A 14,910-nucleotide genomic window follows, 5' to 3' on the forward strand; every position below is an offset into this window, starting at 1 on the left:
GATCGTTTGTAAGTTTGAGTGCCTATAAAAGCAGAGGTTTTGACCACATCTAAACAGTTTTGGAGTCAGTCTAGAGAGAAGGATTGTCCTTAAATGAAAGATAGTTTCCAGCCCTCCCACTAGTGGAACTACTGAACTTCCTGCAAATCAACCCTGTATGAAACCATCATGTAATAACGTCCAATAACTTAGTACTTGTTAACAATGTAATAATTTGGCCATTTAAAACGTAATAAATTCAATAACATAATAAGTTTTCAATAATGTCATAGAATGTTAGAGCCAATAATGTAAAGACCAAGAGAAACTCATCTATGCATTCATGTCCAGTAGGCTGGATTACTGTAACGGTTTTTAACAGGACTTCCTAAAAAGAACAATAAACATAGCCTATAAAAAAACAAACCCTTTGAAAATGTAATAACTCCAGTTGATAAATGTAATACATAAATATGACTGTGTTTCTTAGAAATACATTTAAAATTGAGGAAATGATTCCATTATTGGTCGTTATTACATTATGGATTATTTCACATCCCAGACTGTGAAGTGATCTGAGAAATTTAACCCAATACAAACCAACAGCCACATCTCAGATTCTCCAGACCTCAGTTAGCATGTTAAACATTAATGTTCATGACAATGCATTTAGAAAATTACTGAAGTCTGTTTGGATGGGTTGCCAGCAGATACCAGCTATTAAGAAGCATGGTGGTGGATGGTTAGTGGTGTGGGCTGTTTTTTAGTTCAAGGACCAATATACTCAAGATATAAATGTGAGATTATTAGCTCAACAACTAAAACTTGGCCCAAAAAGTAAATCACGCAAGATGACAATGATCCCAATTACAGCAGCAAATCTACAAAATACTTCCCTGAAAATGAAATAAACTGAGATTATGCACACACTCACAAAATCCAGACCTCAACCTGACTGAAATATGGTGAGACCTTAAGAGTGTTGTGCATAAATAAATGCCTGCAAACCAGGGCCTTCTCAATTGACCAGAGCTACTCAATTCAGTCCTACGAGAGCCACGATCCAGCAGGTTTTTCCCATGTGTCCCTGCTCCAACACACCTGAGTCAAATGAATGAGTAATTGTGTAGAACTTGCTGGCTGTTAGATCCATTTAATTTGATTTAGGTGTGTTGAAGCAGGAATACATTGAAAACCTGCTGGATTGCAGACCGAAATGAGCAGCACTGCTATTGACAATGTGCTGAAAATAATAATAAGTTGTTCATGGTGAAGGTGTTTCTAGAAGCTAGTGATTCATGGAGTTTATTTAGTTGTTTACACACTGCTTCTACATCAAGTCATACTTTTTGTTTTATGAACAGAAATAAGTTGTAATACGCCATGTTGTGTTGTTTATCTGATGTGGTGTTTACTTAATTTAAACAGCTTGGGGCTTGTTCCAAAAAGGAGGTTCAACTAACTCTGAAAACTCTACAAAGAAACTATTGGTTAACTTAATCTGAAGTGAGCAACTCTGAGTTTTCGGTTCCAGAACAGCTGCTTTGAGTTGGCTTAATTAACTCTGAGTATCCTTAACCAGAGTTGGGAGCCACAATAAAATGTCATCATCAATAGATGGCCGATACCTGGACAGACTATGGCAACTGCTAACAAAAAGCTAGGTATTTCACCAGACTGAGGCGAGAGGTTCTTATTGAAACATATGGACAATATGAAGAGGGATTTCATAAAGAAGGGAACATTGCTGGTGCTGCTGAGGAGAAAGAAGTATCATGGAAGAAAACTGCTGCCTTGTAGAAGTTGGACTATTAGTCCACTGACTGAATATTTAACATAATTAAAACTGCAGCATGTGGGTTAAAAATTGTTGGAGAGAACAAAGTCATATTTTTTTGTAGGTTCAATCCCACTGGGGAAAAACAGGATTTATAATAAAAAAAACAAGGTGGCATTTATTTTAATTAATTAAATTAAACAAGAAAAATAACAGACTCTGTAGCGCTGTGCCTTTTTCATCATGCTGTGAACAATAGATAAAAATAGAGATAAGTTTAACTGGACATTTTTTGTTCTTTGTTTAAATAGGTCACAGTTTACTATTTTCTAATTTTCTCATCTGCAGTTTTGTTCAGCTCGTCAACATTATGCTGTTGTTTTGATTGACTTGTTATGTGAAGTGTTTCACAAATTGCAGTGAAGCTCACACATCTAGTGCATTGTGTGTGTGTGTGTGTGTGTGTGTGTGTGTGTGTGTGTGTGTGTGTGTGTGTGTGTGTGTGTGTGTGTGTGTGTGTGTGTGGGCAGCTATCTGCGAGGGCTTTTAGTGCTGCGATCTCAGGTGCATTACACCTGACTTTTTACCTCCCATCATCAAGGACGAATGTGCTTCATATTGAAGTGTGCCTGCATGTTTGACTCACTCATTTAAATGTTACTAAGCTGCTTTCTGTTCAGGTACAGATAGATGTTTCTCACATTAACAATAAACACCTGTGGAAACTTTCCATCCTTTTTGTGCTGCATCAAATTTTGATGATAAGTATCTGTCTCTGTGTCGCTCTTTAAAGGGGAAAATATAGGTTAGTGTGTCATTTTTGTTGATTTTTCTTTTTTCAAAGTTGAATTAAAATGAGTACTTTGGATAATTCATGTATTGTACTTGGTTTTAATATATTATTATTACTATTTTATTGGATAGTGCCTCATTTATTCATGACTTTATCAACAAAAACACCCCCACTAGTTTGCTTCCTGTTCTTGTGTCAGATTCAGAAACCTAATTATTTTTATTTACTTTATATCAGCTGTTACAGATGCATCGCATTTACATTTTAGTTTGGATGGAGACTCTGAGGTTTTGTTTAATTAAATTTCACCTTATTCCATCATTGTTCCACTGACCTACATTTCATGTTTCTCTGTCCGCCATTACACACTTCACATTTTCTGGAAACAGATGGACTGAAGTGGGTCCTCCACTGAGAAATAGTGGACGTGGAGCCTGTTATGTATTGTGCAAACAAACACGGCGTCACACTCTTTTTTTTTTTTTTTTTTTGTCTCTCATTTTGTCTCCAGCGGTGCCAGTCCTGCTGGTTTGGTCCTGACCATCATAGTGGCCGTGGCTTACAAGGTGGCAATAAGATTTGAGGGGTAAGTCTTTGATTGTCTCCTGCTTTGTCATTAAAGTTATTTTTTCTAACAGTTTTTTTTGCACAAAGGAATGTATTGAGGTACTGAAAACAGATTAAAACATAAAAAGTGTTGTGCTTTTATATAAATACGTATTCAACATTTCATTAGTCCGGTTTTCCTTAAGTTCATCACTCATCAAATTAATTAAATTAGATCATTAAACCTTGTCATCATGGTGAAGAAAAATGTCTTGAATTACTCAATAAAAGTCAGTCTTCGGTAGACAGACATTTTTCTTCTGCAAAGCACCACCAGAGAACATTTAAAATGTGTGAACAGGCGAGACAAATCACCCTGACGGAGGACTTAACATCCAGATCTGCTAAAAGAATTTTGAATTTTTGTTGTTTTTTCCCCTTTTTCAGTGCTAGCTGTTTGGCTGCTTCCCTACATTGCTATAACGCTGGAAAAGGTGCTTTCTAAGTCAGCTGTTGGTTTCAAACGTCATTACATTTGTGTTTTTTGTTATATTTTCATATATGTAAAGTGAGTTACCCCACCTGGACATTGACCAAGAGAACGATGATTTATGAAAACTCTGAGAAAAAGAGATAAGTGGCACGTACTGCATGCTGGAAGTTTTACACCCTCAGCTTCTTTCAGAGTTTCATATAAGGCACAGCGGACATGTGTTAGAATCAGAATCAGAATACTTTATTAATCCCGAAGGATGCACTCCCCATCTCCTTTGGTTTATCCTTTTTTTGTTCTTTTTTTTACCTCCTCTAGTAGATGTTGATGTTCCCAATAAAAAGTTCTATGCAAAAAAAAAAAAAAAAAGTTAAGAGCCTTTATATTTTTACGTGGCAAAAAGAGGTTGAGAATCGTAAGTATTGAACTTGTTCAATATTTACGACCAAAAATCTTCACGTGTGTGAGGAAAGCCAACGACTCCTGAGTTGTGACTGTGTGGATGGTGACGTGTCAAGGTTTATAGCCAATCAGAGAGCGAGTTGACTGGGGAACCAGGAAGGATATAAAGTCCGTGTTCACGCTGTCTCCAGTCTGTTATTTTTCAGTTCTGGATTTTTCTGTTTAATAATAGTCGTAAACCATCATCATTACTTCATCATGTGTGTCCTCTGCTATGCTGCGTGTTGTGTTTGCCGGTTGTTGCCATGGTTCTTCTTCTTTGTTTTTTCAGTTGTTGCTATGTTTCTTCTTCGCTTTTGTTAATCACGTTTGGTCACGCAAGATTTCTGGCTCGAGGACTAGATTCTAGATCAGTTTGCGGGACAGAATCGTTGCGTGTGTTGTTCTGTTTATCAGACCACATCACACACAGTATGATCAAAGCTGTTAAATGTCTGATTTTTTATCTTCACCTGTGAGGTCTCGAACAGATAAAAAATCTCTTCATATTTAGAAAATCCTTATGTGTGTACCAGCCTTAAGTCTTAACCAGAGTCAGTGTCTGCTGTGGCTCACACACCTGTTTCCAATGAGCTAACCCACACCTGTGTGCAAGTTTACTGGTTAACAGACGAGGAAGCAACATCAGAATTTTAATAAAGAAAAAACAACTTATCTGTCACAACAGAAGCTTTTCCAGCTTAATCAGTGATTTTAAATAGTAATAAAAGGAGAAAAGACATTCGTATGATAGCGATTGTGTTACTATATTTATAAAGTTGTAGTGCAAGGAGTTAAAACCCCTTTTTAAAGTACTGAGACATTACCAAGACCAGACCAGACCCTTATTACCAAATCCCCATGACGCAGCTCGACACATGTCTTACACACGTCTGACGTAATGAGGCCTCAGTTGGTCCGGTAACCACCAACTGGACTAAAAGAAAATACAATCAATTACTAAAACTAAAGAAAAATAAATAATCAATTATTTTAAAGTAAAAGTAAAAGCAATAGATGAATAAAATAAATTAATCGAATGAAAAGAATTTAAAAGTCAGAAGGATTAAATACAGTAGTCATTTGATTTTGTAAAAATAATAATCATAATAATATATATGAATATATTTATATTTTTTTAATTTATTTATTTATTTTGTTGGAATAAACCTGTGCAGAGTGTTTGCCCTCCAACAAAATAAATAAATAAATACAAAAAAGTATATAAGTAAATTTATATATAGTAAGTCTGTCTGTTGAAGTGTCTTTGGTCAAAGCCCTGAATAAAACTTCACCCCCAAGATCTTTAGTGGTGATTTTAGAGTAGAGTAGGAGTCATTTTTGTCTTGTTGCTTGGAGACCGTTTTTTGTTTGCACAAACCTTGAATTTTAACCCAAGGCTAGTTTTTTTTATGCCTAAACTGTAGAACCAGCCATTAAAATTTATATTACTCTGTCTCTACTCATTATAACCAGATGTTAAACATATTTGTCATCTTCATGTTAGAAAGTGCAAATGAATCTCAAGAGTAAAGACATCTTAATTATCAGCATGACTCATAAAACACATTACATGTAGCTCCACAGAATAAACACACCTCTGAATGTATTCAGCAGTATTAAAATTTAATCATCTGAATAAAGATGTCAAGAAAGAGTATTTGGATTTTGCAGAGGATTCTTTTTTAGCTGCAATATCTGCTTGGTAACTAGCACACAGTGGTGTGATTCAGCTACTCCTGATAAGGTCTATCTTCTCTCTTCTTCTTCTCTTCTATTTCACATTCACATTTTTAGCCAAGAAGTACAAAAGCTGTTAACAGAGATTACAGTAAAGTAGTTATTAGGAGATGGTGCTTCCATTCTAGCATGCAACACAGGATGTAACTTTACACCCACTGGCCATTTTATTAGGTGCAAGTACCAGGTTAAACCCACTAATTCCTTCAGAACTGCCTTAACTCTTACTGTCATTGATTCAGCAAGGTGTTGGAAACCTTCCTCAGAGGTTGACATGACAGCATCACACAGTGGCTGCAGGTTTGTTGGCTGCATCCATGATGAGAATCTCCCATTGACAACACGATGAAAGCATGTCATTCGATAGCTCATGGAGTGTTCACTCAGGTGAAGAAGTGTGTGATTTCATAAATATTGCAAACTGCATCCCATCAAACTGTCAGATTTCGTTCCTCTTTGTTTAGAACTAAGAATGGTTCTCACAGGGGGAACAGATCTCAACTGGAAAACTGGCCTCGACACAGCACACAGCACACACCTCTGTCACAATAAAAGGCAGCTTATAAAGCCTTTCACCGGCTTTAAGTCTGGCTTTACTGCAACTGAAAGCCGGTGTTTACCATGACTGTGAGAGCGACTGACACCACGTACACATACACTTCTGTACCAACAAGGCTGGTGTATTTTAGCAGGATCTACTGTTATACTGCATATGGTAACTAGCAACACTGTCTAACAAAACCAAATTAAAAATGTTAGCTTTAGGCTAATTTCGGCAATGCCGTTGACTTTCTATACAAGGAGAAAACTGGCCACTTCAGCATCCCTTTTAAATTCTTTCTCCTTCTTGAGCTCCTTCCATTAGGGGAAGGCTAACCCGATGTTAATCCTCTTGTATTGTCTGGTCACGCTGCTTTTTAAAAGCCCTTTTTCGCTTTCTTGCCGATGGTGAAAAAGGCTCCCGTGCTGCTGCTGCATATGCATAGTCCTGCATTTTTGTCAATAACAATTAAACTGATTTCCCAACTTGCCACTCTAGTTTATCCCAGCGAGCCAGCGTTTCAATCGCTGTGCTCTGGCTCGCAGGGATTCCGTGTTGGTCCGCTGTAGTTTTTTATTTGGCAAACCATCATGGCATTGCCCTACAGGCTTACCCAGCATACACTATATTGGTAAAAGTACTGGCTCACCTGCTTTGAGTCTCGTATGAACTTATGAACAAAGGGGCCAAGCCCAGCTCCTGAAAAACAACCCCAAACCATAATTCCCCCTCCACCAAACATTACAATTGGCACAATGCAGTCATACAATTACCGTTCTCCTGGCAACCGCCATACCCAGACTCTTCGAGCAGATTGGCAGATGGTGAAGTGCGATTTGTCACTCCAGAGAACTCATCTCCAGTCTAGAGTCCAGTGGCAGTGTTCTCTACACCACTGCATTCAACGCATCGCATTGCTTTTAGTGATGTATGGCTTAATGCAGCTGCTTGGCCATGAAAACCCAATCCATGAAGTTCTCTTCACACTGTTCTTGAGCTGATCTGAAGGCCACATGAAGTTTTGGAGGTGCCTCAGCATCCACCGATCTCGCTCACTCATTTTATGAGGCGGACCACTTCGTGGCTGAGTTGCTGTCATTTCCAATCGTTTCCACTTTGTGATGATACAACCGACAGTTAACTGTGGAATATTTAGGAGGGAGGAATTTTAACGACTGGACTTATTGCACAGGCAGCATCCTGTAACAGTACCATGCTGGAATTCACAGAGCTCCTGAGAGCGACCCGTTCCTTCACAAATGTTTGCAGAAACACCTGCATGCCTCAGTGCTTGGTTTTTATAAACCTGTGGCCATGGAAGTGATTAGAACACCTGATTTCAATTATTTGGATGGGTGGGAGAATACTTTTGGCAATATTGTGTATGTACAAAAATATAATTCTGTGTGTCATTAGCAGAGGTTTTAATACACCAATGATAACACATATGTACATGCAGACATTGATCTTGGCAAGTAAACAACAGAAAATGTTACACAATGTCCTTTCAAGAAAAACACAAGATTTATCTTTCATTGACAAAAAATAGTGAAAACTTTACTTTTGTTTTTAAAAGAGAATTGACAAATTCATTAAGTAATGTTTAAAAAAAACAAAACAATCTCTTTGCTTCTGCAGTCACTCAGTCTGTTTTTTAATTAATAAAACAGAATCAGAATTATGTCAGTTATTCACATCATCTACATAAGTTTTCACAGGAAATGTGGCACTACATTCATGCAAGAATAATAAGTAGAAACAAAACAGCTGAGGTAAGCTGCAGAACATGACCATGAAGCGAGCAGACACAAAAATGTAATCAGTTGCTGCAAATGTAGGTGTTCAGATTTGCTAATATATTGCTGTCACAATGACAGAGAAATTTCAAGGACTGGTGTGGGTTTGACAAGCTTCAAAAACATCCTCAAGATGAGGACTCGAGGAAGAAAAATCACTATTTTATCTATAGTTTTCACTTCTCAAGCTAAACTGTCATAAAACCACATCTGAAGTTAAACCGCTGATATTGATGAAGAAACTTGATAAAACTGATGATCTGGATTAAAACACAAAGGTCTCATTTGCGCCCCCCTTTTCCTGGCCAGGGCTCCTGCCTGGCCCCCCTTCAAAACTTTTATAGACCCGCCCCTGCATAGCTGAACTATAAATCCTTTCTACCACTTGTCAGCTACTGTGTTTGAGAAGGGTCCTGTCAAAACAATACTTTGGGATAAATACGTGCTGGTATGAACCACAAACCGCTAGTTAACTCGTTTTCACCTGTACCATAAACAAACGCTAGAGAGACAGTGCTTGCAATAGAGAAGCTTATCAGCTGATCACGGTCAGCCATCACGGAACAACAGGAGACGGAGAGGAGGAGCAGACAGAGTAGACCAGAGAGCCACTACACCTGCCACGTTTGTACACAACACAGAAAAAAAAAGTGTGGGTGTAGAACCTTCTCAAGCAAAACGTGTGGATGAGACCATCTCAACAGCTTAAAGGCTGGCTGACACAAAGCACACAGCAACAGAATCAAGGTAATTGCTGCTTAAAAAATGTGCCGACCACAACCTAACTAAAGAACCTTAAGAGAACTGTGCATAGACCTGATCTAACACACCTGACTGAAATTAATGGGTTATTGTGAAAAAGTTGACAAGAAGCTGTTGGATCCATTTGATTTTATTTAGGTGTGTTAGATCAGGGAAACAATGAAAACCTGCAGGATACCGGCCCTAGAGGACGGGAGTTTGACACCCCTGCTTTAGATGGTTCCCTGCTTCAGCATGCCTGATTCAAATTAATGGGTCATTAACAAGCTTGAGCAGATCATTAGCTGTTGGGTAGATCCATTTCAATTGAGTCAGGTGTGCTGGAGCAGAGAGACATTTAAAACCCACAGGACTGTGGCCCTGGAGGAGTAGACATCCCTTGCATAGACCAGTGTTTGCAAACCTGGAGGTACTGAAGCAACTTTATAAAAAAAAAATTCCTTAACAACGATGTCAGAGACTGATAGAGTCATACAGAAAACAACCTGAAGATTTGATTTGATGCAATCCCATTGGTTTTCTTAGCTAGGTATTTCTTTTTTCTTAATTAGTTTGTATGACCACAGTAATTATAAACTGGGCTAAAGTGCATCATGTAATAGACTTTATTTGGATTATATGATCTGAATCGCAGGGGGATGCACGGTGGTGTGGTGGTTGGCACCTCAGCCTCACAGCAAGAAGGTCGCTGGTTTGAATCTCGGCTGGGGGAGGTTCTCTCCGGGTACTCCGGCTTCCTCCCACCGTCCAAAGACATGCATGTTAGGTTAATTGATTACTCTAAATTCTCCCTAGGAGTGTGTGTGCGAGTGTGAATGGTTGTTTGTCCCCTATGTGTTGGTGATGGACTGATGACCTATCCAGGGTGCACCCAGCTTCTCACCTGTTAATGCTGGGATAGGCTCCAGCTCACCCTCGACCCGTAATGGAACAAGCAAAACAGAGAATGAATGAAGAATCTGAATCGCACTGTATTTTAGAAGTGTCTTGAGATGCCTTTGTCAGGAATTTGTGCTGGACAATTAAAGCTGAGCTGAACTGCATTAAATTATGAATTAATTAAATATTTCGAGCAAGTAGTTTAAATAGTGAATTAAATATAACAGCATAACAAAAGAAAAAATAAAAGAAATTAAAAGATCACAAAACAAAGAGAGAGTGTCATGGTGCGGTGGATGTAGAACCCAAATGCAAGCTGACAAGGCAGGAGGAAAACTGGTGCAGAAGTTAAGATTTTAATAACAAAAACTAGAATAACAAAGATGAAGACTGATGAAATCCAACAGGTACATGGCAATGAAACCAAGGGGTTTATATTTACAGGTGAACTAATAGGGAGCAGGTAAAGAAATGAGCAAGTCAAACCAGGTGTACTAACAAACAGGAAGCAGAAAGCAAAACAGAATGCACAAGGGTAAAGCTACAAAATAAAACAAGACGGAACTCAAATAGACCAGACCAGCAAAACCCCAAAACACAAATCCACTTCATATATCATTGTAGACACATTTGTATACATTTTTTCTAATACAAATACAAATAAAACCTAAGATGTAACAACCAGATCATTTTTTTAAGTATGTCCTGTTATGTAAAGCGTTAAAACTAAAAGATTGCACATTGACTTAGATTAATGAAAGACACTCTTACATTTTCATTTGTTGGAAAATCATCACCCTACATGCATCTTGTTTTCCATGTACCAAAACCACAATTTACATCATAACATCAGAAACATTAACTTAATTACAGATAAATGCTAGAAAACTGTACCCAATTAACTCCCTTTTCCTTCCCTTGTGCCATCAAGGTTTTCTGTTCCACTCACACCCTCTTCCCTTCTTTTCTGCTGTACCACTAAAACGGGATTGTTATAGGAAGTTATTTGTCCATCTCTGTTTAGCTGAGTCTTTCAGAGAGATCGTTATTGACCAACAAGCAAAATGAAAAAGCCACTTCAGAGCTCCAAATGAAAAACTAAAGCCTTGGAATCTTATAGATGCTTGTCTGAAAACGTGCCACATCAAGATGCTGTGTGAGTGAGAGTGCAGGTGTACACGCTGAAGCTGCAGCGATCATCCACCTTCATGTCTTTTAGCCCCAACCTGTGATTTGAAGGAAAGGTTGGTGCAGAATTTAACTACATGCTGTGAATGTGCAAAGATCCTCCTGCTATATTTGTCTTTTGTCTCCAGCACAGATTATGAATGATCTCATTTAGTTAAACCATGCAGAGTGAGGCGCCTAGTTGGATATTACCTCACACGGTGACTGGAATTGGTAAAAGCACCAGCAGAATAGATGAAGGAACCCTGCGGTGAACAGGTGTCGAGTGAGCTGAATGCCTTACAGCCTTTTAAGCTCATAACCCTCGTGTTACAAAACGAAATATAGTGGTGGGAGCTGATATCATTCTAAGGATAGATCCTTTTTGACCCTTGTAAGGATTTATCCATTCATATTCCATATTTATTTTACAGTATATTAGTATTTATTGTTTTAATGCTGCAAAGCTTAATTTTTGTTCCATATAGTATTGACAAGAAGACGTAGTCTGTGACATGCTGTGAATTTCTGATTCCAAAGAAGACTTTTAATGTTATATTTTATTTTATTGCATTCAGATTTTTAAAGAAAGTGTTCTGGATTTGAATTGTTTTCCACAATATGTCTAAATCTGTATTGTGATACACACAACCAAAAAAAAAAGAAAAAGAATCAGATTTTTCTCGAAAAATAAAGAAAAACCCAAATGTGACACTTAATTGTGATCCTATATTATTTAACTTTATACTGTATATAATCTATAACTAAACTTGGCACAAAAAGTAAGGAAATTTGAGTTTGGTGGATTATTTCTTCCCTTTAATAATACCTATTAGTGTTCTGTTATACATCAGTAGAAAGCCTTGTTAGTTACCTTTATGGGGAGAATGTTGCAGGGAATTTTACCCCATTTTTGGGGTCACTACTCACACATTTACCTGTGTTTCTTATTCCACAAATGTATGATTCTTATAAGTTATACCTCGTTCTAAAGGTGACTAATCAGATTTTCTAGTGATGTATAATACAACACTAATTATTATTATTAAAGGGAAGAAATAATCACCCAAGTTTTTATATGACAGCAGCAATAACTGCAGAAGTCTTTGTTTCTCTGGATCAGCCTTGTAATGATAGAGAAAATTTCCTCTATTAAAAACTATTTCGGCTCTTGATTTTATGTTATTAAGCTGATGATTTTGTCTTGGTTATCCCAGAAAATTAATTTTTCTAAATTTTCCAAAATCCCAACATAAACAAACATAAATAAAAAGATAAAAAGTTATTATTTTATGTCATCATTTACATAACTATTGCAGTGAAAATGGGGTTAACAAACCTTAGGCAATGATCTTTAATGACTTCCTTATATTACAAATGTTGGAACTAAGTAGTGATAGTCTGTCCTGGCTACCTCATATACTAACAGTAAACTTTCAAACTTGGCTAAATCATCAGCATTTATTAGTAATTGATAAGTCTGTTATGTGACATTAACTTTGTGGAAATATTTTTCTAACCCTACAAACTCAAAGTAGTTTTTATTGCCTAAATGTAATAAAGAAGTGTGTTTAAGTTAAACTTAGAAACATAAGCTATAGAGCAGTGGTTCCCTTTTATCTATTTTCCTTGAGAACGTACTTCATGCAACTTCCAAAAAGCCATGGACTCCCTATCTCACCCACCCACCCAATGCTAAAGTTATGCTTGGCTCTGTGCTTTCATTAGCTCGCTTCTTACCCTAGATAGCAGACATGTTTGGGCCGAATCTGGGCTGCTTCTGGCACTTATGGCTCAGTCATGGCACTGGCAAGTGTTGTGTGGGCCAGAAGTGGACTAGATGTTAGTTGCCAACCTGGCTTGGATTATGGCAAGTCTCCTGTAGGCCACATGTGGTCTAGATGTCAGTTGTTGGCCTGGATGTGGATTACAGCAAGAGTTTGTGGGCCAGAAGTGGGCCTAATACGTGAAGCCTACCTAGACAAAGATAATGGCAATTGCTCGTGGGCCATATGTGGTGGTCATATCACTGAGTTTTGGTGGCCACACTCATGTCAGGTCAGTGCCATGAATCAAGGCCAAATTTGGGCCAAACGAAGCTGCATATTTGGGGCATATTTGGGCCAAACATTTTTTGCTATTTGGGCCATTAATGATACATTTTGCTTGAGTTGTTTGATAAAAACAAAAGTTAACTATCAACATGTAGCCTTACTTTTTTTTTTTTTTTAATGGGAATGAAGTATCTGCACTGTGGTGTTTCTCAGACTTGTTTCATTATTGAAATGGTGCAGTAAAAGTAAAGGTCACTAGGATAGACATGATCTACTTCTCAACCATAGCCCCACCAGCTCACTAAACCACATAGTACATGGACAAAAATTGATTGGATGTGTGGCTTACAAAATGGCTTTTTTATTTTTGACTAAGGATATATATGTTCTGAAATATTGTTAAATAGCAGATTTTGATTAAACCCCCACTTGATTACTTTGGGACCTGCTGGTTTAAATACAGGTGTTTTCAGGATCTCAATGTGCCGACTCCATGCAAATAAATGAATGTCCAAATGATTTTAAAAAAAACAAACAAAAAAAAAAAAAAAACTTAAGCGGATACATCTCAACTCGTTTCTGTGGACATGGCCTGAATTTTAGCAATCACACTTCTTGATTGCCTTTTGCCCTCATAGTACCCTTGATATCCACTTAGCTCATGTATTTGCCTATATGCAATCATTGCATTTACATCAGAGAGTAGTTGGTGTGCATCCCAGTACTGGCTTTATAGTGTTGCAGTACAATTACTGTTAAAAAAAATTCTAGCCTGTATCTCTCTGTCACCAACTCACTTTTTTACATTTCTAATGATTTACAAGTCTCGTGTAAGTCTATCAGTGGAGTTCCAGAGAAATGATCTGACCTTGTTCTGTTGCCAGGCTCCTGTCAAATACTCATCCTTTCAGTGGTGAAAAACTTTGTGCATTCATGTGTAACAGAGTGGGGGAACACATGGAGATACAAGGCATCTTACACACACACACACACATACACACTTGCTCTTCATCACGGTTCACCACACACACGCACCTAGCACGGAGCGGTACAGCTTTCCATTGTCTGATTTATTGTCCCATTACATGTTTGTTCTTCTGTATTTACAGACCATTCACTGAACAGATCTATCAGGAGAGAAGTCGGCGTTCTAAGCATAAGTGATCACCTCCCTCCCAGACACTTCCTGCACCTCGTTCGGCTGAAGATTCCCATCCAGTCATATGGACACATAGGCAGACTTGCCACTAAGCCTTGGGTGATCAATAGACCTCCACTGTGGATTCAAAGGAAAATGTTGTCACTTCTGATCCAGATCTTCCTCTTTTTATTTTGTCTTAATGAGAATATGTGCAGCAATTTAATTAATCCTTCAAAGCCTGACCTCTAGAAAAAAATAGCAAGAATTAATCTGAGGTCTTTATTTGGTCTTTGAACAAAATGTAAAAAATAACAATCAAAATAATAATATTGTTTGTATATTCACTATTAATTACCATGTGATATGTCAAAATTATTGTAGTGTATTACTGTATTATTGTTGTATCCACCAGGGGGAAGAAGATAAGTATCGGATTGTGTACAACAGGGTTTTGAGTTAGGTTTTTACCATAAAATAATGCAAAAGGTCTCAGAAACTATATGAATCAAATATGATACACACAGCATTTTAGTTAATGACTGTGACATACATATTGGATTAAAGGAATGGAGAGACTTTGGATATGAGAGTATAGATTCAAGATCTGTTGTTTAAAGTAAAATAAATTTTCACACCTTGTTACAAAAGCCTTTGTTTCCTTATTACTACTGCATATAGTGAAAGAAGAGCGATGGGGCTTGCTGGGGTTAAGAACTACCATGTTAGGTGAGGGAGGGGGTCTATTAGTAGTCAGTGAGTGAATTAAAGAGAACACATGCACATATCACAATGCTTTTTTCA

The 14,910-nt window shown here is 37.7% G+C and overlaps 1 protein-coding gene across 1 annotated transcript in view; it reads left to right on the forward strand.

Moving 5' to 3' along the window:
- Positions 1-14,448, forward strand: part of pemt (phosphatidylethanolamine N-methyltransferase) — an 87,638-nt gene extending 73,190 nt beyond the window's left edge. The window contains exons 6-7 of the mRNA XM_041974464.1: positions 3,061-3,135; positions 14,078-14,448. Of these exons, the coding sequence (XP_041830398.1) occupies positions 3,061-3,135; positions 14,078-14,132 (130 nt within the window). The 3' untranslated portion in view covers positions 14,133-14,448. The remainder of the gene's footprint in view (positions 1-3,060; positions 3,136-14,077) is intronic.
- The last annotated feature ends 462 nt before the right edge of the window (positions 14,449-14,910 follow it).

Source organism: Melanotaenia boesemani, chromosome 21 (genome assembly GCF_017639745.1).
Source record: "Melanotaenia boesemani isolate fMelBoe1 chromosome 21, fMelBoe1.pri, whole genome shotgun sequence".
In the NCBI taxonomy this organism is placed as follows: Eukaryota; Metazoa; Chordata; class Actinopteri; order Atheriniformes; family Melanotaeniidae; genus Melanotaenia; species Melanotaenia boesemani.